The sequence below is a fragment of the Osmia bicornis genome, chromosome 12, assembly GCF_907164935.1.
Source record: "Osmia bicornis bicornis chromosome 12, iOsmBic2.1, whole genome shotgun sequence".
Lineage (NCBI taxonomy): Eukaryota > Metazoa > Arthropoda > Insecta > Hymenoptera > Megachilidae > Osmia > Osmia bicornis.
Genome location: NC_060227.1, coordinates 8,380,221 through 8,407,751, shown reverse-complemented (window position 1 = coordinate 8,407,751; position 27,531 = coordinate 8,380,221). Strand labels below are relative to the sequence as shown.

General features: G+C 42.8%; 1 protein-coding gene across 1 annotated transcript; it reads left to right on the top strand.

The window, feature by feature from the left end:
• The first annotated feature begins 554 nt into the window (after positions 1-554).
• Positions 555-27,054, top strand: LOC114878205. The gene is made up of 14 exons (XM_029191732.2): positions 555-660; positions 18,741-18,944; positions 19,131-19,226; positions 19,433-19,618; positions 19,718-19,756; positions 21,631-21,822; positions 22,800-22,894; positions 23,763-24,002; positions 24,074-24,385; positions 24,613-24,887; positions 25,273-25,451; positions 25,528-25,656; positions 25,733-25,918; positions 26,015-27,054. The coding sequence occupies exons 1-14, from the start codon at positions 564-566 to the stop codon at positions 27,052-27,054; spliced, it is 3,270 nt and encodes a 1,089-aa protein (XP_029047565.2). The 5' UTR covers positions 555-563.
• The last annotated feature ends 477 nt before the right edge of the window (positions 27,055-27,531 follow it).

Sequence of the window (27,531 nt, the reverse complement as noted above, 5' to 3'; positions counted from 1 at the left end):
AGTAGGAAACGGGCGGTTAAATGTCGGTGTCAAGTAAAAGTACAGAAAGAAAGAAGGAAAGGAATGTACGTAGAAGAGGAAACGAGTAAGAGAGTATCGGAGTAATACGGACCAGTGGTCGACAAGGAAGAAGAGGAAGAAGAGGAAGAATAAGAAGAAGAAGAAGAAGAAGAAAGAAGGGAGGCAAGGTAAAAGGGAGAGAGGTGGCGACGGGGACGAGGTCTGGGTTGGGTAAGGTGAGGGCTCCTACGGGTGAGTACCACTCACTTCATTGACTCGTGCGTACGCCCGCACGTCTGTCAGTTCATCCTCACTCATTCGATCCTCTCCTCGGCTGCTCTTCTAACCGCACTTCTCCTTCGAATTCCACCGATTATATACGTCTCGTCCACGTCCTCGTCCTCGTTCAAGTTCACGCCGTTTCGTCGTGGTGCACGACCTCCGCGAGTCGAGGTCACTTAGTCGTCCAGTTCCTTTCTCGATCTACCGGTGGTTCCGGATTACCAACGCCGCGGTGTCTCGAAAGTCTTCCTTGCGGTGGCTGGAAGAGCAGGACGAACGGGATGAGCCTGGCCAGCCTGCGATGGATCCTAGTGATCCTGCTGCTGGTTCTGCTGGATACGTCGCGAATTCGAGCCAAGCCTCAACAAATCAAGCCAGGTAAGCGATTCCGTACATGACTTTTAACGATCATTAAAAAAAAAAACGAAGTAGCATGAATTTCTAAGGCTTCCTCCTTCTCGCGACTCGTTTATTACAGTTCAGAGTTTATCGACGCGTCGATCTGTAACGATGAAAAAGTAACTCCATTGTCGACGAACCTATCGACCGGTTTGCAAAGAAAGTTTGCGACCGTGTCGCATCGACAGATATCAGAAACGAAAGCAGCTGCGCGCTCGTGTGTGTGTGTGTGTGTTTGTGTATAATTCCCACATAGTCGTGGGAGCAATCGGAGAGGCATCATTGTGCGGGATCGATCGGTGGATCGCGTCTGTTGCGCAATTCCTACGGGTCAGGATCAGGGTTAACGTACCAACGATGACGTGTAACGTTAACCGGAATTCGTTGGTGGAACGATCGATCAGCGGCTGATGATCGATCACCCACGATACCTACTCGCCGGGAATCTCGTTTTCGATTTTGATCCAGGCGTCGCCCGCCACGCAGCTGGTTAATCCATGTAAATTTATTTAAACCGATTCCATGGGTATCGCGACTGGCTCGATTCACGTGTCCGATGCAAATTACCTCGCTCTCTTCCATTCTTTTTTTCACCGAAATATTTTCTTCCCTCTTAGAAATTACTCTCCGCTTGTCCGATCTTCGATCTCGATTGAATTTCGAAAAATAAAAGAAAAAAAAACACGCGGGAAATCGAAAGACGATGACGATTTTTCAGAATTTCTTTTCGTCAGTTCGTTTAGAAATTTCTATTCTCTGCTTCGAACGTTCCTACCTAATGTCGTCGTCGTCGTCGTCGTCGTTTAAACGTTCACCTAAGGACACCGGTGCAGTTAAGCGGTAACGGAGAGGATGTCCAAGAATAGTTGGCGCTAGGATAAGACCAGCAGCCAGTCGGAGTTTACGTACCTTAGTAGACCACGAGCTTTCGACGTTACGGCCATTGTAAATGTCTAAGAACTTTAGTTGTTCCGCTACGAGTCGCGTTTATCCCTCTTCGGATGGAAAATTATCGTTCGCTCCCCTACGGAGTCGGACCCGCTCCAGCGTCAAACTTCCACGACTTCAGGAATAATTTCGAACAACTAACCCGTTCTAATGCGTTTCATCTTTTAATACCTTTTGAAACGCGTGTCGCTAATTAGCCGATGGATCCATTTCATTATTTTTCATCGGAGGGATTTTCAATTTCCTCTCGAAACGTTAATCGATCAAAGCTTCTCCGACACTCGCGATTTTCAAACGTTCGAGCTATCTCGCAGGAGTTCCTTGAACCCTAAGAAATGCAACGTCAGACTGTTCGACGAGTACCATTGTGTTGCACAATCTATGCGTGCCATCTGTTCCTATGGATATTGTTCGGAAAGTACAAAAACCTTTACCTGCTTTCTGATTGAACACTTCCGCTTCGACCAGTCTAAATACTACTGGCTCCCTTAATTTAACGACGAACCGTGGAGAAACGCGTACGTCGAAAGGGGTTCGTTACGAATGAAAATCACGGAGACACGTTCTTCGTCCTTCAAAACTGTGCTTTTTGCTCGTGAAGGTGTGACGAGCGAAATTCGTTGCCTCTTCCTCGTCCGGCATCCATTATCCGTTCAGATCGGTACACTTGTTGTTTTTCACGAAATTCCGTGGCGGGGATCGACTAACAATAAGTGATTCTACCTCCTCGTAGCAGCGATTCGGTTGCCTCGTGGCGAATGAATCTTACATGCTACGTCCAAGTCAGGCGAGCTCTACATCATTTCAGCTGGAAAACTGTACCCGATCTCCTTGGTCCCCCTCCAAACGATCCGGTGCCAACTGGATATTCTTTGCAACTACCGACGATATGGAACTGTTCCAGGATATCGGAAGAGTAGCCAATGCAGCTGAACATCTGGTCACGAGATACACTCGAATATAAAATCCTTTGAATATGATTAATATTCGACAGCACTCTATCTATTCACGGTTCATTACGTTTCAGTATCAATCGCGACACGGCGAGTTGAAAAGTTTCCAGGTGTCAGCAGATGTTTCGCAGATTCCAATTAGCTTATCTGCTAACCGTTTCTCGATGAAACTGTTTAAAAGGCGCCAGCTTGGTAACGTTTTCACGCTCGCAGGATCTACAAACTTGAAAAGTTCGTCGCTTACAGGGAACTTCTTCCGTACCCCGTTCACTGAATTCTCCAACTTGCGTGCCACGGCGAACAGAGATTATATCTAAAGTTGAGAAATCAATTTTCCAGAGAACTCGGTCAATTATCGTTGAAAATGTTACACGGGACACGGGCTGGCCTGTTTATGTTATCGATCGAATCGTTAATTAAATTTTCTTCGAGTTTCATAAAAAGTTCCATACGAATTTTCTTGCACGGGGGACGGAGAACGTAAAGGTCAGCAATCGATGTCGAAAACGAGCTTCCCGGGTTTAATTAACGCGATCGTGAGAGAGTCCTCGTTACGTTTCTTCGTCCTGATAGAGCTACTTCTGCTCGTAATGCAACCGTTGCCCGCCTCGACGCTTCTTGCGTCCCGACGCTGCTGCTCCGAGTCCGACCAATCGCATAATGCAACGTGTACTACCAAACTTTCCGAAGCGTTTCAACCCACTCGACCTGGTTTTTCTGCTCTTCGATCGGCATATCGTATAACAATTTTGAAAACACGTCATTCACATGTATATCTATATTTAATAAAAAATTTAACAAATCAATGCTCCATCGTTACTTATTATTCACCTACATTTCACTCGCGTCTCACGCGTTTCCCCTTTGCTCAATGAAAGTCAGCACCCATGAGAATCAGGAAGAGCGAAGGAGGGATAATAACTGCCTTGGTCATTTTGCAGCCGGGCAATTAATATACTTTTGAATGCACGAGGTCGTGTTTAAATACGCGTAACGATATTCTTTTCACTTTCCGCAGCCGTGATGACCGGCTTTGATATCCGTATCAACCGAAAGGGGGAATGGAAATGTTAATTTTCATAAAAGAAAAGTGGCATGGCCGGTTTACGCAGGTGTACGAGTGAAATATTAAATCGACGAGACGAGTTTAAGTCCCTTCGGGACCGTGTTCGATTTCATTCATGGCAGATTAAGTTTTAATCAAACGCACAGCGTGGATTCTGTCATGTTGCCAGCTTTTCGTCAATTTCCATGTTGCTTGATCGCTAACTCGACCAACCAGAATCCAGTCCTTGGAACTTTGCGAAACGAAGCAAATCGTTTATTAATTGAGATCGATAACGTCTTAAGTGGTGCAGCCTCGCGTAAGAAACTTGGTCTCGTCAAAGGAACGATATTGGGACGAAGTTGCATAGAAAATGAAGTATTTTGCCGTTACAAGGGGTGAAATTCGAAATCAATTAAATCGTGTCTCTCTATCGGGCGGAAAATAGTTGATGAAAGTTGCGTCGCGAGACAAGGTAACGAGAAGGCAAGTGCAAAGTCCCTGGCAAGAGAAAAGCTGCGATCGTGATAAAAAGAGGGGTAGCAAGGAAATCGGCGAGTCACTCGACCAGCGTGGCGGTAGGTCGACGATTTCCTCGTGTGCCGCGGACACCCGGTATGCGACTACCTACGTCCAGGCTAATTACCTGTACCGAGAACACATAATAATGCTAGCTAGTGGAGGGCCGGGCTGGAAAAACTAGTACAAAGCGGAGCTACTCGCGGAGTCGTGAATGAGCTCGGTTCTTGTCCTCGTCTGACTAAATGCCAGCCCATGTCTTGTCCACTTGGCATAGGCGTCGATCCACTCGCATTGTTTCCGACCAAGGATCTTGAATCCAGATTCCACGTTCGATGCCAATATTTTCATTGTCTCTAACCGAATCGAATCGTGACACGATACGTCGTCGTACGCACGTTTGATACACCGAAAATGCCGGACGAGTACGAATTTAACGATTCATATAAAGCTTTGATCATGTTAATTGTGCGGGATTAAATGGCGGGGTCGGGCATGGTATCGCGTCACGTTAGGCGTTTCGTTGCTGAAAATTAATTCAGGCCGAGGCAGCTCGTTTGCCCGGCCGGAATACATTTAATTATTAATTAGCCGGCATCGTGACGGCCGCTGGCATCACGATAATTAATATAATAATTAATATACGGGACATATTACAAATTTAGTGATTCGTATAACCGGATAATAGCGCGAACCGTGTTTGTTTCAATTTGACAATCCCGTTTCAAATAGAATTATCTAACGAATCTGTAGACTATGAAAATGTTTAAGAATTTTTCTACTTCTTTTCTCAAAACAGGACAAACATTGTCGTACATCAAGAAAGAACGAACTCTGGTTTAATTGATTCGCCGACTGATTCGTCCGCTCGTCTGACGGAATGTTAATCGCGCGTGTCGGCTCGATCGAGACGAGCGGATTATAAATAGTCTGAATGCGTTTACGTCGGACATTCTCTGATCGAATGTAAACAACCAGGTCGTCTTTAGCATACGCATGCAAGCACCGAACTAATTGGACCGGCTCGTTGAACCATATCCCGACGAACGGAGCGGGATTCACGCGGAAACGAGACACAGAAGCGGACAGAAAAACGGTCCGTTTCACGATACGCTTACGTATCGACAGTCCGAACAGGTCCGAGCGATTTCACGTTTAACCACGCGTTACACGCACCTCCCATTTCCATACGGCTCGTTCCGATTTCTTTCGAATCGCTTACGTCTCTGCGGATCGCAGGGAACGCGTCAGATTCGAAGAATTTTCAAGCGTACGCTGCTCCAAATTCGACGTAACAAATTTTAAAAGCTTAATAAATAAGAACACCGGATAGAATAATTTTTCGCATTTTCCATCGAGAAGGCTTTTCCTTGACCCAGAGGAGAAAATATTTTCATCTAACCTCGATTATTATCTTCTTTGATGTTGAAACATCAAACGAGAAGATATTCTTATTAGTCTTCAAGTGGCACCGTTGTCGAGCAAAGGGAAACGCTTTTCCTTTTTGTTTCCTCAAGGCGGTCCTTCGAGGTTGACTGATTTAAAAATCCGGCCAACGTAATTGTTACGCCGAGAGTTTCTTCGCGGCTGTAAGGAGTTCGTTAAGAGTCGTCAGCATTTACCAGAGGATTTGTTTCGTGTTTAATTGCCAGCGACTCTTTGGCTCGTCAAGGGGCTGATTTAATTCGGCAGATTCTTTGAGAATTAGTCGGTCGCGAAAGGGAGTCTTTGTCCGAGGACGGTCTACTGTTTAAACAAGGATTCATAAACGATGCTGTTGGTCTTGAAAAGAATTTCTCTTATCCTCGAAAGATTTCCTTTGCGAAATTATCAAAAGGATCATTCGAATTTGCGTTATCCGAATAAAATGATGAAATTTCCTGAGAATTTTCAAACGGAGTTTCGAAGATAGAATGAAGTCATAACCGTTACCGGTCGTCGTAAAATTGCACACACGCGAGAGGGTAGTCGGCGTGCAACATGCGAACAACTTTTCTCGTCGGAAGTTAACTAGGTGTTAATTTGGTATTCACGAAACGTTGCTTACCGAACGAACTTCGGTATGAAGGATTCCCCTGCACCTGCTCGCGATCGTTCTCGCGATCCTCTGTTCTGGAATCAACTTTTCCAAGTAATTTCGTTAATTATTCTACATAATTAGGGATCGGTTTCGGTGAATATCGCATAGTATAAAGTACCTGTCGATCGATCGATCGATTCACGTGCTCGTTCGTGAGTGGAATTCTTGCTTGCTCGACGGTAAGGTGGTTACACACTTGGTGAATAGTCACGAGAGATGTCCACCGTATGGCGGTCGTATAATTTCAAAGACCTTAAGGCTGACCTGAGTCAACAAGAACGAACGGCAACGAACGTGAGAAGCGTGTGGCGGCGTGTGGACACAGGGACGCGACACGCTTGAAATATTTCGCGATGATCCGCCGTTGATTTTTTCGCAAGATTTTCGCTAGGATCGATCCGATACTTTTTCAAGGCAATTTCGATGATAATTGCCGGTTATGTCCTTGTCGAAACACTCCTGTGTATCGTTCGACACGTGGAACAACCAAAAATGAGGAATTAATTATGCTTCTATTAACATAGAGATGAATCTATAGATTGATCGACTAATTAGTATGCTTCTTTTTCACTGGCCAGGTTAACTCGTTATTAGATAATAAGAAAGGCAATCAGAGTGACGCTATCTGAAGCCATAAAAAACGATCTGGAATGAAAAGAGTGTTCTGGCAATCGTGCAAAAGAGAGCCACAGTTTGAAGCTGGCGAAACGCTGTATGACTTTGAGCAGCACTTTGAAAAACTGAGAAAGTTCCGAGGAGAAACTCTAATTCCCTTCCAGTCCCCTGGAAATATTTTTCTTATAATTACCCTCGCTAATGAACGGAGGGGAGTGTTTTTGCCGGCGCGTCGTCCGGACGCGCAACTGCTGAGACGAGCATTTTTCTTTTTCTATTTAACGAAATGAAAATCGTCAAGAGGACGCGCGAAATTAATTCGATATCAGTAGGGTGGCGAAAACGCGTCACGAGAGTCGTAACAGGAAACGACAACCCATTACGACTCACCCGTTTTATTTAACCTTCTCTTAAAGTTCGTCCGAGCAAGTGGGAAGTTTAATCCTCGGCTAGATCGGGACAGGCTGTAAATTCGATTCGAGCACGACGATTTCTCTTCAACAACAAATCACCACCATCTTTTGAATTATCACAACGGAAGGTGGCTATAATTTCCCGGCTACCGTGGATGGGACTCGCGAGGGCAAACTTCCTTCCTCTTGGTTTAACTTACCCTCCAGAGCATGTCTCTCTATGCACTTTACCGATAACGAATGATAGTCGATTGAAATTGTACCTTCGTCCTTAATGTTTCCTCTTTCTGGAGGAATTTCTTATTGCCGATGGACTCGAGTTAAATACCGATACGAAATCAGGAGTACGTGACGGAAAGATGATTATAAGAATAATTTCATTCGATTTAATCCAGCTTACGGGCGATGCAATTTTCCTCCAAGTTCCGGATGATCTTCTATTTTGGTTTCACGCTCACGTTCTGCTATCCAGGTTTTCGCCGGTATCCCGAGGGTTCACCGACCCTGTTCCCGATGCACATTCAGGGAACCGTTCGGCTCGTTCGTCGAGCGATAACCGCGCGAATTGAATCGCGTTGGTGGTCGCGACAACCATAAAACGCCTAATTATTCGCGTCATGAATTATTCAACTTACAAATCGGTCAGTTGTCTAGCTGGGTCGAAGGTAGCCACGGGTTCAACGTGCTCTGACAGTATTACAGTGATTCGGAGCAGCCGCAACGTTAAAAACGTCGGACCAGACAGGCGGTCTCCACGAATCATTAAAACATTTCATTTCGAGTCAAAGGGGGCCACGATGAAATCGTATTGCCAGGTTGTAGAAAGAGACTGATAGAAAATATTTGAAATTCTCATCGAATTTCTAATATTTCAAAGCTTCACTCGATTCCTCCGCCATATCCCGCTTCGATCTTACTGTCAAACACGGCCTCGAATATTTCCTGGCTCGTTCCTCCTCGGATTCGTCTCGTAAGACAGGCAAATCGGCCAAAAATCTGCGAAACTACCGGCCACGCGGTTTAATCCGAAGGACGTCGAGACCAGAAGAAAGTTGATGTTCGTCAGCTTGATCCGTTAAACCAGCTTCGCTAAAATTAACGCACGCTTTTCACCTATTTCCATCCTTCTTCATCTTCCATGTTTCTGTCGTTATTCCCTCCCTCTGTTCTTTTTTAATGAAACGAATACGTCATACGTCGGGATACCTGTCCGAGTGACAGCAGAGAACGTGTCGTAAAATCAGGAACAAAAATGTATCGTGTTAGGCAGACGTTGACACGTACCGGTGCAAAGATGAAAATATGGCACGGAACGTTATTGACACAGGGAACAGTGAAGCTGTATACGAGCTGGCTGCTTCCAGCCACGTCCATTCATACCGTTTCACTTTGTTTTTCGCTGGAAAAAAATATTTTTTTCCCCCGAACCTGTCGTACGATGCTTTTAATGTAAACCAGTCGAACGATCCTTCAAGGAAATGTCTCGAACTCCGCCGTTGTTAATTCATCGATTTTCCTGAATATCATGAATTTTATTTCGTGCCAGAACCACGTGTAATTGTCTTTTGCAATATTCATCTACGATCGCGGAAACTTTTTATTTATACAATTACATAACATCGGTCTCGATCTATTCATTCATGAATCTTCAAAGTTCTCATAGTATTTCCGTTATTTCTCATATTATTTTCGCGATACTGTATCTCGTCTGTTATGTCATAAAACTGTATTAAAGATCTACAGATATTCTGTTATTTATAAAAAAATAATTTCAAAATTATACAACTTGTAGAAGAGAAAAATATTCGAAGTCATCTTCTTTATTCTTTCTCTTAGTCCCTGTAACAGTTATGTTCTTGGAAAGGAGCAGCAAAGAGAACCGGAAATCAGTCGTCGGTCCCGTTTGAGTAGCGATGATAAAATTTCGCCAGAGTTCCCCACAATGTCCGGCGTTAGTTTTGCGGCGATTCATGGAAAACGATTATTTGATCGATTAATTTACGTGGATGTTCGTTGGTCGAAGATCCATTCAGAGGCGCGTTAGCATCGACACGCACACCATCCTGGCTATCGTCCAGGTGTGCAGGTGAAGCCGATGCCGCTGGGTCACTCATTTATCATTGCATAAGATTCAGAACCTGTTCCGGTCCATTCATCGCCGGTTTCTCGTATATACCTTCGAAAGTGACTCGTGAGACGGGCTACGAAAGGTGTAGCCTCGTACGTGTTCACCAGTGGCGTAGAATTCATCTTCGAAATTTTATTTTTCCTAACGTTTGTTCCTCGTTTCTCTACCCCCCATTTGTTTTAAACTTTATTAATAAAATTTTGACAAAACAGAAGAAATTTTCCCAGAGAAAATATTTCGTATTACCGCGGATGTGCATTAGTTTATAGCAAAACTATAGTAATCATGGTGGTTGCTGCTTGAGCAGCAATTATAGCCGATGTACACGGTGCGAGAAATCTCGTTCGTGAAAAGCGTTCGAGGCTCGCATCTCGAAACTTGCATGCGCGAAGGTGTCGACACGATTCGAGATATAAATCGAATGTACCAACGCGTTTGATTCGAGCTCAAGGTTTAACCGTTTATTAACTGACGGGACTTATAAGTTTCGTCAGTTTTCTCATGGTACTGTATTAATTTAAACGCTTTGAGACCCATTGGGGCTTTAAAGTCCACTCCAGCCAATAAAAAGAGACTATAAATTGTGGTATAGTTCAGACATGTCCGGGTATATTTACGAGTTTCAAGTGGATCGAGGGAAGAAGGATGAAATAGATTAAAAAAAGCAATAATCAAAGGGTTAAAATGACAGAATGCACACGGCCTGCCTGGCCTGTCGTTCTTTTCGAATTCATTTTCGCGCGAGTAACGAACGAGAACTCGCCAAATTTCCAACATGTTGGAAACCGATTCTAGCTCGTGCGTGCTCACGATACGAGCTCGCATGCGAGTAGCATTCGAGGGCTTCTCGTAGGAGATTTCTCGTACCGTGTACATCGGCTATTACAGTCGGTTAGGTGTTTGGCAACCGCGAAACCGATGCTTTTAGATGGGCAACGATCCGCAGTCATCGGTTCGAATTAACCTGTAACGGGCTGTATTAAGCAAGATTCCCGAAATCTGCTGGAAATCAAACCGATCGTTTGGTATTTTGTTTGAATAAATCATTAGCTTTATTACCACAACTAATCGCGCGTGTATTGTGTAATTACCAGCGCATAATCTCTTCTGGAAAACATCTTTGATAAATTCTTTCATAATAGATCATTAGCTGGGAATATTCCTTCCATAGGAAATTGATAATAATTAGAGAAAGGAAAACGTGTAACGCGTAATCCTAGAATTCTTCAGATCCCGGAAGAATTAATTACTCGTTCTCGGTTATAACAACTAATAATCCTGACTTCATTACTCCGCAACGGATAATCGCTTATTTACGAAAAGCGTGAAACATGAAACAATGGTGGAGAATGGAAGGATGACGATAGCGCAATGAAATTTTCAGGGAACCGTTTAAAAATACACAGCGACACAGTTGCACATCGGTATCCCTTATTAATTCGATATTAGTAACGGGTTACTCGTCGCTAATTAAAATTCCATTAGCGCTAATTGAGTTCACCAAAGATCAATCGACGATTAAAGCTTTACGGTTTGTATCAGAAAACAAATTACTTGGTGATCGAGTTAAGAAGTTAGCGAAGAAACAGGAAACCAATCGGCGCTCGATTGAATTTAAGAACTGCTTGGCTAAAGCTATTCTTAAAACAAAGCGAAGAAAATAAATTGAATTGTTTATAAATTTTTGTTCTCAAATACTGTAATGCATCAAAATATAATGTAAAATGTATAGGATTTTGCTGGGAGGAATTTGCCAGGGAAGATAAAAGGAAATAATAGTGAATATATAAAGAATGATAAAATTTCTTTCACAATGGATAATCGTAAGGCGAAACGCGATCGTACGGTCGCTTTAATTTGCGAAATCGACGATATTGTCTCGTGCACCTGGATAGTTTCGATTCGAGCTCCGGCAATCGTTCCTCCAGTCCCCTTGGGCGGAATAAAAAACGAAATATCGTTACGAATCTTTATCCTCTGGTCTGTAACAAAGGCACGGCTTCAACGAACGCCATCGTCACTCGGATCTGGGGTAAAACGTTTCGAAATTCATTTTTATCACTCTATCAATCAGTCAGGAATTTCCATGTCCTTCGTTCCTCGAGAATCTATCATTATTTTTCTGAGCTCTTCAATTGTTATATATTTTTATCATGAGAATGAATAATTAAAAGAATTTCCTTAGAAATTACACTAGTGGAAATAATTCAAGACGCTTAAATTTTTACTAAATTTTGCATTTATTCAAATTATTTAATATATAATTATTTATATTTTATATTCTAATCATTGTTTTCTAATTTTAGGTCGTCGTTTATATAAAAAAAATCAGTAAAAAAACCATTTACAGCCATACTTTTAATAATAAAAATTACAATTTCAACATATCAAAGGAGGTAGAAAAAAATTAATATTTCGTTGGGTATCCTTTCATCCTGCGATTGGCTATTTCACATCATGCGACATTTCTTGTTGCCAGGCGCAAAAACAAGAATAACAGCACAATTTAGATTTTTTTAAATAAAAATTTTAAAACATTTACAAAGCAAATCATGTGAAAATATGAAGTATAAACATTATAGATTATAATAAAAATATTACTGTATCAATTTTCTGCAGAAATATGAAATAAAGAATATTTTTGTTCAAAGTGTCCAGAATTAATTCCACCATTGTATAACGAAAGAAAAAATTCTAACTACATTGCACAGATAAATTAAGGTTTAATCCTCGTTACTTTTTCTTTCCTCGTTGGTTTTAAACCTATTTTCTGCTTATCCGTCGAGTTACATCGGATATTCGTATAATCTCTATCGTAGATTCGTTTTCAGAAGTTTGTCCCGGGGCGCAAAATCAATTATCCGATTTTCTCGGGGAGCGTTTTCGCCGTTTCATCGGAATTAATAATTCCCCGACGCGATCGCAAGGAGGAACGAGCTCTTTTAATAGGTTTCACCGGCTAGAATACATAAATCCTCGTATCCATCGGTGATATCTACGCCTGCAGCGTGCTCTCCCTTTAATCGGAAATACCATCGATTCCAAGAACATCGCGACGAACGATTATCGAACTCCAAGCGTTTCTCGAAACCGATAACACCTTCGATTTCCTTAATTCTTCTCGCGACACCGTTCGCGCGAATATCGGGGAAAAAATTCGATATTCCATCTCTGCGTTCCAATTTTTCTTTCTTTTTTTCTTCCACGGCCGAGGTGATAATCACTTTGGACGGGTCGATTAACGCGGGCAGTGTTTTTTGATGAAAAATATTTTCCTCGGATAAGATTGAATATTAAATTGAAACTTTCAACCGTACACGTTGCGTTAACGAAGAGCAAATTGTGTCCGAGGAGAGTTAAATTATAATCGAATAGTTTCGATCACAATTGTTCAAGTTAAAGTTTGCTAGCAAATTCCAGCACATGGCAGAGTTGATGTTCACTGTAACCGAAACTCACAAAGTTCATTACAACTCTCGTGTTACAGCATTATCCTTCATGTCTCACGAAACTTATCACATGATCCCAGCTTCAATTAACCTATGCAACATTAATTTATCATAAGAGCACCGGTACTCCGCGTGAATGGCTCTCCACCTGTAAATTGCTCACGGTTCCCGCAAAATATAGGTTGCATCTCAAATAGTTAGAGGAATGCTTTTCTATTCACGACAGCAACGAATCTTTAACGCTAGATCATCTAAGCAAACGAAGGAAGAAGAATAAATTAATTCTAAAATTCAAATAGAAGTCAATAAACAAATGACGATGGTTTGAGAATCTTAAATTCTCCAAGAACTTTCAATTTCCTCGAGTGGAAGATCGCTACCAATTCTTTGATCCTTTGACCGCATCCTGCTGTCCAGTTCGAACCTGAAAGCGGTCCCGTTATCCTTACACCCTGAGACTCGTATTTATCTGATTTGATTAAAGACGCGTCATCGTTGCCACAACACGATTTGTCAGTGCCTGGTTCGCGTTTGAACCCGATGCACTTTCCCAGAATCAGTTTCTCCGCCAGATTGTGCCGTTTATTTCGAGAGAATTTTTGTAATCGTTTTAGCGTTTTAGTAATTACCGTTTGGAGCTGGCACCGGCGTTAATTCCAATATGAATTTTAGCAAACCGACAGAGAGAGAGGGGGAATATTAACGAGGAGAGTATTGGCACTAGTTCGAAATTTACTGGTAATATCGAGTAAATGGAAAATAGAGATACCGGGAGTATCAAATATACCCGCCAGTTCTAATACGAAGTGATCAAACTATTAAACATCGATCACGAGCACGTTGCTGTCAATATTTTCCGAAAGAAACTCATTTATCCTAATACCTCGTCGACGGGTATATCTGATGCTGGTTATTCGAATTAATCGTTGCAGTGATCGTTAATTGGGAATTAACTCGTGAGAAATGTCATGCACTATAAACTCTGTGATTATTAATATTAATACCCTGGAAACGTAATAAGCAGCCATGATGCGTTTTAGAATAGAAAAGAATGTTATTGTCTCTGTATCATGGTACGAATTCTCAGCTACTCGATTATGATACTAATTATACGGAATAATATTGCATTGTCTTGCGTTACGCAATGAAGCACCGCTAGACGCATCCGAGAGCTTACGTTGCACCGCTAATTTATGGATCAATTTCGAATACAATATCGCCGTTTCCGGTACACGCATTGTTCAGGGTTACTATCCCAAGCGACAATTATGGAACGAGAATCTTTAACGTCGAACTTGATATACGATGTCCAATACATTTCCCTACCTATCTCTCTCTCATCAATATTTTGTTTCTCCTGTTCCATATTTTAACGTCAATTTTCATCGCGCAAAAGTGGTGGTTATTGTAGAATTCTGATGGGTTATTTTATTAATTTTTATTTCAATGAAAAATTTCATATCTTTCCATTAATTCCTCTGCACTCTTCGGTTTAAATTGCTTCGAAATGAATATCGAAAAATTTCAGAATTCCTTAATCGAATATTCTATTTATTATTCTACATTTTCGTTTTATTTTTTTTTTTTTTTAAATATAGAATCTACCAGTTACCTGGCATTCTGGATAAATAAGGAAGATCCGACTTATCAACTTCTACATTGAAACAGACAAAGTTTTATTAAGTTTTTCAATCTGGAATTAAACTGAAATCGTACAAAGTTTCCTGCAAGTAACAGATCCAACATTACGAAACTAATTCAACATCGGTTTAACAGGTGGATACCCAGCGGACCGCATTTATTTCCAATGATTTTCGAACGTGCATAATATTATCGCGTCCACTTTAGCGTGATAAAACTTGCCACGATAACGTTATAATCGCGGTTCGGAAATTTGTTAACGAACAACAAACTCGCCTCGTATCGGAACCGGTTGGCAAAACCGATACTTCCGGCCGGAATATACTGATGAATTTCGATTTCCGTTTATCGGTTAGCACTACAAAACTATGGAAAAAATAAATCCAACTTCGAACATCCTGTTGCAACCGATAATTCTAATAATTTTCATTAATTCTACCATTGCTTTGAATAAAAATTCATAGCCACGGTTCCGATTCTGACCGGAAGTTCACCACATCGTCGACTTGATTCGAAGAATTTGCTGGCAGGAAATTAAAGAACGACGTGATTCGTTCTATTCCGATGAAATATAACCGGACGAAAGGGCAGAGAAGGAGAAGGAAAAAAGTTCCATCGTCGCGATGGATCGAGCAGATTGACCAATCCGCTAGTGAATCCGCGAGGATCTCTCGCGCGGCTGCGACGCGCTGATAAATCGAATTTCAGTTGATAAATCAGCCGCGACCCGACGATAAATTCGTGCAGCTTTGCTGGACGTATCGCGAGGAAATATCGCGTGATCGCGTCCGATTAATAATCGACCGATCGAGCTCCTTTGGCCGCCATGTTTTAATTAAAAGTGCGAGCACCTTCGCGCGGTGTCTCGCGATCAACACCCGGTGCCATCGGCTCTTTTGTCGATTAAAATTTCAAGGAAATCGGTGCTGCCTCTACGATTTACCTATTCGTCGATTACATTCGCGATATCTAATTTAATTGTAATTAAAAGTAATATTTTCCATTAACGAGTTAAAAGGAAGCAGAGTAATTAGAATGAAACTGATACGAACGTCGTGGAAAGCGATTGAAATAAATTTGTCGTATCATGGCTCGTTTAAAGTGAACAAAGAAATCGAGATACATGGGATACTGAAGTATCATCGCGGTCTCTACAGAATTACTTTGTTACGTAAATGGTTCGAGGTTTCAACAACGAAGAGTGGCCTCTTTAAACTTAACGTAATAAAGCTTTGCCATCGAGTTTACCAATATCCTGTTCTTTGACGGTGTTCTTCAAAGGAACGAAGTCTGTAGCGGTTCTTCTCGGTGCAAGGAAGTAGCTTTCCTTACTGAAGAAAAAAACACTTTCTGCGAGAGAAAAAAAGGAAGGGAGAAAAAGAAAGAAAGGAAGAGGAATTTTTGTTAGAAGAAAGTTGTCCTTTTTCCTCATTCCATAGAAAAAGGAATTTTTACAGGATAGCAATCTTTACCCTCACCGAAAAAAAAAGAATATGTTGTTTAACCAGAGATGCTTCTTGAATGCCTGAAGGCAGCTTCCACTAACCCAGACAAGCTAAGGATGAAGAAAGAAAAATATGCAGGAAATATGAAAGTGCCCGTTCAAATTGTTATTACTTCCTTCACGATCGTTCCCTTCAAACAATAGATGGCTATTTATTTCCTCTAACGTCGTCTAAGCTCGAGGGTATCATTCAAGAGAGAACCTTAAACTTTTCTCATACGGAGCTATATACATATACAATAATTCTAATAAAATAAAAATTGACAAAGCCAGCTAAAAGGTGAAGAGTATATCGAGTGACACTTTCAGAAGATACAGCTTATTCTTGGAAAGTTCAAGCACTCCGAACTGTAAGAAGCATGGCCTGTGAAAACCTCAGAAATCCTATTCTTGCCAGCTCTCGCCCAAGTATCGATTTCTAGACCCTTTAACCCTCTAAGGTTCCAGTTTGTTAAGTAGCTTATCGAAGAGTTTACTAACAAGCCAAGGATTCTGACTTCCTTCCTTCTTTCAAGTTCAGAAAATGCAATTGACCCCAATCAGTTCTCGATAGAACAGAAACAAACGATGGAACAGAATTTTATTTCCAATTCTCCGAAAGTCACTCGATCGAATAAATAAGAAGAGTGATTATTATTAACTTTTCCATTTCGTTCGCAACACTGCCTCCAATTACCCATCGATCCGAGCGAACCCCGAAGAAACAAAACTTCGTCGACCAGCATGATGCAGATCCCACCCCCTCGAGAGGGGCAGTGGTCAAGGCACAAAGGGTGAATTCGCTGTGTAGCCGTTCGATAGCGATTCGCCAGTAGGTGAATTACAAGTTGGAGATGGTAAACTCGATCGAGGCTGGCGACAAAAGCCTTGACTCTGCCAATTAGAAAGGGGTAATCAACCCTGAGAGTTCGGCTGTTGTCTGTCGTCGTCTGGCAACGGATCATCGGGATCGGCCTTGAGAGTCACTGCTATCGCACGATGCACGCACCGCAAATTGCAACGGTGCAACGCGTGCATTCGAGCGGCTTCGTGTGCATACGGAGCTATGAATGAAGCGAACTCTGCCCACGTTCGAGCCGACCCTTTCCCCCTTTCTCTTCCAACCTGTCTGCCTGTCTGCCTGTTGCCTTTCAGTTCCCTCTGGCTATCACGCTCTTCCCGTTTCGTTCAACCTTTCTCCTTCCACGAACAACACCTCCCACTCGATTCGGTCTCAACCTTGCCCGTTCCTGAACAAACGGCATAACCGTGCAACGTGCAACGTGCAACGTGCAACGTAATGTTGCACACGCGAACGGGTAACCAAGGCTGCTCCCTACTCACGAGGGTCACGCTTTGTCTCGGGTACAAGGTGACGGTCGCGACGATCCGACATCGATAGGGATTTCCTTCAGGTTCGTTGGCTCCGTGTGACTTTTCGATCCTTGGGGTTTTCTGCAATCGCCAGAAGGTCGATTCATAATTTACAGGAGTATCAGAATTTGATAAGTCATAAATTCGTGGGCGTAAAATTTAAATTGCATACAAGATGGTAATGCATTTGGCAATCTTCAAATTCTTCCAATATGTTATAAAATATACGTCGTGTTTGATCGTAAGATCCCGTGCCATGAATTCTATTACCAGGGATATAAAAAATGATCATTCCACTTTCGTTCCCTTTTTTATTTCGACCACATCAATCCTCATATTTCGCATCATTTTACACGGGGCGCACTCGCTGACTTCATCCCCCATAAACACGTCAGTTTGACGCGTCATGCGATAAACATTTATTTCCCTCTTCTTGTATTTTCCGCCCTTAAATCCTATTACCATTCTGTCACTCGGGTCTACTGTCTATAGGGTTGTTCTAGTTGCTTGAAGGGAATTAGGAACGCGAAGTATTCGCCAGCTTGTAAATTTGATTATTTTCCTATAAACATGTTTCTCTATTTTTTTTTTATTTTTTACTTTTTTTTTGCATAGAAGTAGAGCTTTATTCGTCGGTTGAAAAATGCTCAACCAGCGAATCAAAGGTTATTTTTGTGTTATTCCAGCGTGTAAAGCTCCATTACAACTTGTTCCACGGTGATACCTTGTAATCCTATTCGTTTCCGGCGCGAACTCGTGCGAAATTTTACGATTTAACGTACAACCAAATAATTTCAGCGCTTCGCTCTTTCGATGAAAGTACAATTTCCACGCCGTTAAACTCGTTAATTGATCAACTTTGAGAATTTAATTATTATTTCAATTCGTTGGTTTCGAGCCTCTCTCTCTTTTTATTTTCCCTTAGTTTCTTTCAGTTATGATAGATCGACGATGTTGCCAAGCGAGTATACATGTTTTATGTTATTTGATTTGCTTCGTTTTTTGCGGCATTGCAGTGCGGCCTGCTGGAAAATTGTTTTTGAAAAATGTACGAGGTAAATTGGTCGAGACTCGGTTAACAAACGTGATAAATGGAATGGATTTTATCATTTTGCTCTTCTTTTCTTTTGTTTTCCCTCTCGTACAATTGTGCGGGTAATTAGAGTCGCTGAAATATTAACTGGCAAATATGAAACCCCTTTTTGGTAGAAGGTGCTTTTGCACGTTGAATCGAGGATTATTGATACGGGGTAAAAAATTCTATCTTTTTACAATTGCATCCGTTAAGCTTAAAGAGCTTGAAAATTTTAATTCCACAATTATTAAGAGATACTCTAACGAACCTTACTCTACGACCGAACCCAATGAACTTCGACTGGTCTGACTAGTGAAACCGGATGTTCCGTTACAGGATGTAGGTACGAGGGTCGTAGATATCAAGAGGGCACGTCGGTGATTACGTCCGAGCCCTGCTTGCAGTGCAGATGCACAGAGGGTGCGCTCCGATGTCGTCTTCGAGTTTGTCCACGATTACCTAACCCTCCACCCTCTGGATGCCACGTTCGTTCACCAGGGGAGAAGGTTTGCTGTGCCGAGCTGGTTTGCGGACAGAGCCGTGAGTAAACGTTAATAGAATACATTATAATTCCGTAGTCGTACACCGGCTACTTCGTATTATTACATTAAACGTTGTTAATGTCACTCGAACGAAATTACCTTTTCACGGTACCGGTAACTTCTACCGTATTAAAGAGAATTTCATAAATGTTTAACTGGAATGAAACGTACATGGATTTTGCAGGGGACTCGGTGTACACGTTAAGGAGATCCAATATTCACGCGGACCAGGAAGAGCAAAGTGAAGATGAGCAAGAGCCTCAGAGTTCTCGCGTACAAGGTAACTGTTACGTAAATAATAAGTATTTTGGTACTTGTAGAGGATAGTGTGTGTCGAAAAATGATTTTAACCAACGAACGTAACGTTCTCTTAAGAAGAACAAGATAAAAAGGGAGGAAAATAACACCCTTAAAGTAGACCGTGCACGAGGATGTTCTCACTTAAAAGATTCAACCAGCTTGAAGGTTGTTCGTGTTAACAATCAGGTTGCCTGCACGAGGGCGTGAGATACGGGCCGGGTTCAGCGATGATGGGTTCACGTAGATGCGAGTATTGCTACTGCATCTCTGGCGCGAGAAGATGCATCAGACCGAAGTGCTTGCTGCCCCTGCCAGGATGCACTCCGCTCTATGCACCTCACTCCTGCTGCCCTGTTTCTTACAATTGCACCCGTGAGTCTTACTCCCTTTCGTCACGAACATAGTTTATCTACTTTATTCTTTCAATCGAAATAACTCATAACAGCCTCTCTTCGTTCTCTTTCTTTAAAGATCTGCAGTCATCCACCGTGGCACCAGTCATGGGAAACGGTAAGTTTCATGAATTATTTCTTTTTTTGTTTTCTATACATATGGTAAACGTCGATTCATATATTTTCATTAATTTCATCCCCCTATAGAGTATTTGACTTTTAGTTTGCTTGCTGATCCTGAACGATGGTTTAATAATCGCCTGCAACGCAAGCAGACACGTCGGTACTGTCTCTTGGAGAAAAGCCCCTCAGACAGCGGCTCTATCCGGTGAAAGTTGCGACGAAAAGTTTAAACGTGATAAAAAGGAAAGTTTTCCACTGGTCGCTATATCAGCCGCTTTGGAAGAAGCCACGCCATGCTGTTGGTTGGATGGCTGAGTTTAAATTTAAGCTCAGCTTATAAGGAAAAATCGCGTCGCGAGACAAAATCAGGCGTCCGTTGTATCCCTGAACTTTTAATTCTTTTAAATTGCACAGGATTTTATCCAGCATCGAGTACCCTCTAATTATCATTAAAAGTGGTTCTCTCGAGAATCTCCCAGATGTGGTTGACTTTCTTCTAGTTTATAAAAGTTGCCTTCAAAATATACAACGCGTGGAAAGGGGAACGTTTAGTGAAATAAAGCACGGTTTACCGTCTGCGCTGTGTTGTCTCTTGGTGACACTTGTTTCATAAAGATTTCCGCAATGCCGACGGCCATTTTTCTTTGCTCGTTCACTTAACAGTCCAGTTTCATTCAATTTTACCTTTCCTTTTCCTGGAAAAATGAAAATCGTGCTGTCCTGACAAATCCGACGCGTGAAGCGACAATTTTCTTCTTTCTCAGCGAAAAATTTACTTCTTTTTGTTTCAATACACTTGATATATACTTTCGCACTTTTGTTTAACCACAGTAGAAATATCTGATATTTAGTCAGACGCGCTTTAATTGCAATTACGAAAGATAAGAATGTTTCATTCTCTGTTATAATATTCGAATCACAGTCGAGTACTCTACACCCATCACCATAAAGCTTCTTTCCGTCGTCTCTTCTTTTCCGTCCATTTAAACGACACAGAGAGTATCAACCACTGGAAGAGTTCCATTTTCAGATACTCGTCGGTGCCGTCTGTTTAACGACCACTTTCGGTGACCGTTTAAAACTGGAATCGACTTCTAAAGCATGCTTTCTAGCCCATTAGAATGTTCATCCCGATGAAACTAGGTACTGTTCGGACCGCAGACTTAATTCTAAACAACTCCACAGAAACTATTCGTCCGATGAGACTCTGTTCAGTTTCAACATCGCTTCGGAACCCATAAATAACGATCAAATAGGGGCTCGATTGATTCGTCTCTGCGGTCAGAAACAACATTAACCCCCGTCGTTGTAACCCTTAATGACACCTTTGGGTTAGCTTGTTTCCATCCAACTTCGTCGAAATCGGAATATCCAATAATATCGACTTCCTTCGCTTCTTTTTTTTTATTATTCGTGCGAGAAAGGGGGAGAAAGTAGATTAGTTTTCGGTGCTTTATGACTCGCTGGAAGCTTCCACTGAACCGATCCAAGAGATTATCCTCCCGGAGAGCTGTTTCGTTGTTCTTCAACCTACTTCGAACGGGTTCGAAAGTTAAATTGCCGGATTTGCCGAGCTTTGATTAGCTTGCAAGCTTTTTAGCCCGATTCCGGGCTGAATAATAGCGTCGAACGAGAGATCGAGGGTTATCGCGAAACACGATATTGCCACGCGTTCGCTTCAACCCTTCTCTCTTCTGCTTTTTCAACGGATTTCGCTCCGAATTACTGCGATGCAGTTGAACAACTTTGTTCTTTCAATCTTTCGCAAGTTTCGTGGAAAATTATTACGAGAGCCTTCATGGAAATCTCCGAGGTTCCGAAAAATTTTCAACGCGTCGCCTTGCTATTTAATGAAATTTCTGTTTGCAGGATGTCGGGTAGGCTCGAAAATGTACGAAGAGGGGGAAATGGTGAGGGACATCGAGTGGAAGGCCGCCTGCGATAATTGTTTCTGCGCTATGGGTGCAGTGCGATGCGTTCCGCTCGCCTGCGCGCCTCCTCTTCAAGGTTGCAGCCCGATCGTACGCGAAGGACACTGTTGTCCGTCCACCTACAACTGCAGTGAGTCGCGACACAATTCGCATCAGGGTTGCCGCGATTTCGCCCCGCCCGCCACCGACAGGCCCACCCGATTTGTGTTTTCCGGTCGAGTACCGCACCATCATCAACCTCGCCGCGAACGTGTTCCCTCGTAAATCGAGCTCCTTGTCCTTCCTGTTTCCGGAATATTATCGGCAGTGTAGCGAAGAACAATTTCGTTGGATGATCGTAATTTCGCTGTTCGCGATTCCTCGTTTTGTGGAATCGTTATTGAAACCGGCAAGGGAGAAACGGTGTAAAGGGGCTAAGTTGAGGATTGAAAATGATAATTTTTAGAAATAAAAATTTCGAATATGCGACTGTAGATGCGACGAGCGTGAAAAAACACGAGATTAGAATTTTTCATTTATAACGTCGCGTATGAAAGTCCATAATTATCAATTCACTGCGACATTAACTATTCGTCTTGCTCGAAGGAGAGTTATTTTTGCGCGAATATTAACGTCTGCCACGAAACTGCCGTTTCAATCTTACGAGCAGAGAAACCCCAAGGAACAGGGTAAGTTAGATTGAATTAGGAAATCGTGTGGGAAAAGGGGACTCGCGGGGAGGATCATTAAATCTGAATGCTTCGTCGAGTGTCTGGATCCCGTGAAAAGGATAATATTCTCCGCGATTTCGAAGCTCGCGAACGTTTTGATTGAAATTCTTCTCCAAACCCGTGTCAATTCACAGTTCGCGATATTAACTGTCTTATTCGACAATTTCGCTCGAAAGAAAAACATCTACCGTGTGTTATTTATAAAAATTTCATCGATACCAAAGCTCGTTCCAATTTTCACCGAGTTTTCCGCACGGAAAGGGGGAAAAAAGATAGAGAGGGAAACACAAGCCGGGTGGGGCGACCCGCAAAAACCCTGTGCTCTTTCACAACCCTGATTACCACCTAGGTGTTCTAGCCCGAATGCCATAAGAAACTGACAGATTAAACGTTCAAGGCGGTAGCATCGAGGTTAAGGCCACCCAGAACTACGCTTCGTACGCGTTCATCAGCAAGGACTACGCCAAGTTTCGCAAGGAGACCAATTTCTTCGTACGTTTCCAGCGTTTTTCATCCAATTCTTTTACTTCCTGCTTGCCACCTTGATGGATCATTCTATTTCTATCGCTTCATTTGCTTTCCAATCAATGATATTAATTTCGATCGATTCATTTCGAACTGGTGGTACGGTATTGCATGAATTATTTAACTCTTCCTCGTCGTTCCTCTTCGAAAACACAATAGCAAAATTGTACTAACTAAGTCGAAAGCGGTTGAACAAATGATCGTATAATTGTTTCGGTGCAACAGAACGCTGACAGCGTCGTAACAAACATGACTGTCCAATTCTGGGTAGCTCAGATCTCTGACTAGGAATGCATCCCGTTGCGTTCCTCGACTAACTAAGTTAAATGTCTAACCGGCGTTCATTTCGCCAGGATTGCATTAATTAAATTCCGTACCGGTTGTAAATCACGTAGCGGGGTCGTGAACGAACCCGTAGCTGTCTTTTATGACGATCGATGACAGAGGGAATCTTTCCAGAGAATCCGGAACATAGCGAGCACATTGATCTGATCCTTTAATGAAATATTCCAGATTACTGTCTTTAGACCTATCAATTATACGATTTCCCAACTACGAATCATTGACAGATAATTCACTGCTCGAAACTGAATAGTACCAGTACCGCCTATTGTTACCGATAGGATTATTACAACATAGTACATGTTTCAGTACCGAGCTAATTAATTTAAACCGATTATTAATTTCAATCGCGTACATTGTTCGTGTTATTAAAACATCGGATTAATTATATACTAACCGGTTCAATCATCATTACAATTATTGTTATAAAATAGAAAAGTAATTCAACAGATTACGTTCAGCTTAATTAGCACTCTCGAATGATTCTTCACAGTCGTCCATCGATCAAATAACAAATCCTCCGGTGGAAGGACGAGGTCATCGAGTGGTCGAAGAACGAATTGATTCCAGCACCAAGCAACTCGACGAGGAATCTTCGATCGCGACCGATTCAACGTCCTCGTTGCCTTCCACATTTGAAACAGACATGATGGACAACGAGATCCTGGAGACGGTCGACTACGTCAAGTCTAGCCCGGAAATCGTCACTACCACTCAGACTTCCTCCGAGGAGGTAATTCTTGCAGACTACGTGAAATATCTAACTGTGGTATATAGAAAATTGAAATTTGCGTCGCATTACAGTGGACGACGAGCGTGGAATCGACGACGCTGGAGGCGACTTTAGCCAACAAAGAGGACGATTCCGCGAACGACTCGTCGACGACTTTCCCGACGAGCATCGTCGACGAGTCAACGATCACAACCGTCGAGGATCTGTCGTCCACGGACGACGCGACGACGGAATCGAGGATCCTGTTATCGGAAGCGAGCGGAAACGACACGGTGCCGGATGGAGAGAAGAAAATCGACGTAACCGTAAGGAAGGAGAATATCAGCTCCTCGAGCTCGACGAATGCTCCACTCGAACAGAATCTCGAGCTCGTCAATTCCACGGTTAGTGTGCGAATAAATAGAAGATCCTATGATAAATTTCCATGTAAACGCGTTCGGGACGTTTAAAACAGAGATTCAAGAGCTATTAGCTCTCCTAGTACCCAGATAAAGATATCAATTTGTGTTCCCTTTGCTGTCACGTCAATCGATCGATTAACGTCCAATTCGGTCGGAACTATTGCTATCAATCTTCATTGAAACGAAAGCACGTAACCTGTTGCGATCAGGTGGATCCGGTGGCCAGTACAGAGTCAATGGTCAAAGGAGGATCCGTCAGCAAAACGTCATCCAGCGTGCTAATGCCGGACGACATTCTGGTGATGAACGTGACTGTGAAAACGAACGTCTCGGTGGGTCACATTCAGGGTGTCACGATAAACCCAGTTAGGTCAATTCCGCCGGACGTCGAGGCCATACTGAACATCACTCATAGACAGAAGGGCGAGGACTACGATTACGATTACAGCGAGCCAACGCTACCGCCCTCCTTACCGAATGTCAGGTAAGGTAAATAGCGACCCTACAAACCAGACGGCCGTACAAAATAGAGAAACTGCTTTCCTTCTTCCGAGCGCGTTAAGAAAATTGCAGAAAATTAACGATCTTTATGAATATCCGTCTCTTTTCTCTATTTAAAAGGTCGTACTAATTACAAACTTCACTAACCATCCCGGTTCACTAATGGTTCACTTGACACGGAATCTTTTGAAAAGAACACTTTACCGCGTGTTTAGTGGCAAATTTTCCTCCTTCTTCGCTGAAAAACGAGTGCTGTAATTTGCCGTCACTTGCCGCGAAAGAGGCGAATAAGTCTCGAGAGTTCTCCTTTTGTCCGGGGAATTTCACGGCGGAAAATTAAGACGCTGGATTTCTACGGTTTTCCCTAGGATCATTCCGTTCGTCGCAGCGGACGCTTTGGTGAAAGACAAGGCGGTCCCGTCGCCTGTCACCGGATATCCGGCCGGATCGGTGGTGGTGCCGCCGGAACTGCGACCGACCGACACATCAGGATTTTACGACATCGCCACTCAAGAAAACAGGTTTAGCCCGCCTGTAGAGACCGAAGGTGGGTCATATTTTTCCACGAACCATTCGGATAAATTTTCTTTTCTTTTCTAAAATTTCACTCGCCTTTCCATAAGGTGGATTCGTACCGAGGGAGCCACTCTATTTCGACGCTTCTTATCATTCGACCGATTTGAATCTGGAAATCGGCACGGGGGTCACCGTTGTCCCTGCACCGATCACTAACCCTCATCGGAAAATCGACGGTAATGTATCTTCTTATTTTGCGTATCAGAAATACTTTGAGAAAATTCATTCGTTTCTCTTTCGCATACCGTTCAGCCAGCCATTGTTTGTTCGAAAACATGGAGCATCGCCACGGGGAGATTTTACCAAGCAGTAACATCTGCGTGATTTGCATGTGTTACTATGGCGAAGTGGTGTGTTCCACAGAAAAGTGTCCACTCCTAAAGATAGGTTGCAGAAGAATCAACACCGAAGAAACTTGTTGCGGGAAAATAGTTTGCGGTATTAAGAAAATCATCTAATTATTCATCGAATTCTTTCCATTAATTGAGAAAAGAAAATTTGCTCGAAAGATGTTACTCTTCCGAATTTTTCCAGTGGAAGCCGAAGAATCTCCAACGCTGGTGTTAGATCGTGCGGACGCGACCGCTCCGTCGCTCCATCAGCCTATAGTGTCGCCAGATCCGTTCCGTGACGTGATCAAGACGGAGCCAGCGCCGGATTTACCATCCCTGATCGAGGACATGATCCCCTACCTGGTGGAGCACGGGATTACCACCCCCGGCACGACCACCTTGAAGCCTTTACAGAGCCAGGCAGCCAATCACCAACAACACCCGACGAATTTCGATTACATGGACAAGTTAGCCCTGATACGTCCACCCTACAGACCCGAAGAGGGTGTCGACAGTCTGGTGACCAAGAACAAGTTCACCATCAATCAGGGAGGCCAACTTAAAGAGGGAGTTCTATCTAGTTACAACTCAAAGGAAGATCAGATTGTCGAACACGTTTCAGAATCTGTTCATCAGGTCCCAGGTTTCGATTACGAGAAGATGAGCTCACCGTTGACGGACCGTACCACAGCGACGAAGAGATACGAAGATCATATTTCTTCTAACAACATCACGGAGTCTACTTTCTCGAAATTAAACGCCTCGAAAAGTAACGACAGCGTTACGTCTAGTAGACCTGATTTCAAAGACCCTTCATCGATGATCAACGAGACCAAGGTTCGATCTACCACGTTGAAAACTCCAGAAGACCTGGAAGAACCTATATTCTCCCTCGATACTGTCCTGGATCTACTGTTCTCTTCGGACCCAGCGAATAACAGCCCTGTTAGCGAAAGTACTAGAACGCCTGAATCTACGACAACCAGCAGGTCAACCACGAAGCTGAAGAGCTCTACCGAGCCTGCGAAAAGTACAGAACAGCCTGTGACGGAAGCTGCGACCGTTTCGAAGGTCCTGGAGAACGAGATCCCCGTTCCAGTGGCTAGTTTATTGAAATTGGCAGGATGCAACATTTACGGTAGGATGTATCGCGTTGGGAGGATCATCACCGAGCTGTCTGGACCCTGTCTAGAGTGCAGGTGCACGGAAATCGGTGTTCAATGCAAGCAATTGCAATGCTGATGGATGTTAGGTTTTTGAAAGGCTGTTTCCCTTGCGATTCGCTTCGTTCGAATTAACAGATTCATTGCAAAGATCTCGACGAAGATACTCGGTGAATTTTACTTCTGAATAAGCAGTGAATGGGTTAATTTTTCTTCTCTGTTTCGTTTTACAAGTAGATCGTTCGGTGCCACGATGAAAATAGTGTATAATTTCGAACACGTTCCGAGATTAGACGGTTATTTCACGATGATATGTTGCTATAATCTCGAGCGAAGAAATCTAGAATTTCAATTATTACGTTCTCGGGTAATCTGCGATGAAATCCTGCGATCTCACTTACGGAACTTCCGACTCGCCAGTTATATACGCGAAGACGGAGCAAAGAATCTAGCATTTCATCCTCTTATCATTCCAGCAAATTGCAACTCTTCGTGATTCCGTTTCAATTACCCGAAGACCCGTGTATTTAAATTTATCACCGACCATCGTCTACTG

Excerpts from the sequence above, each read along its gene's own strand:
- LOC114878205 (XM_029191732.2), top strand. The coding sequence starts at position 564 with ATGAGCCTGGCCAGCCTGCGATGGATCCTAGTGATCCTGCTGCTGGTT. Across the intron at positions 24,888-25,272 it reads CCCTCCTTACCGAATGTCAG|GATCATTCCGTTCGTCGCAG; the intron begins GTAAGGTAAATA and ends GGTTTTCCCTAG. Across the intron at positions 25,919-26,014 it reads TTGCGGGAAAATAGTTTGCG|TGGAAGCCGAAGAATCTCCA; the intron begins GTATTAAGAAAA and ends GAATTTTTCCAG.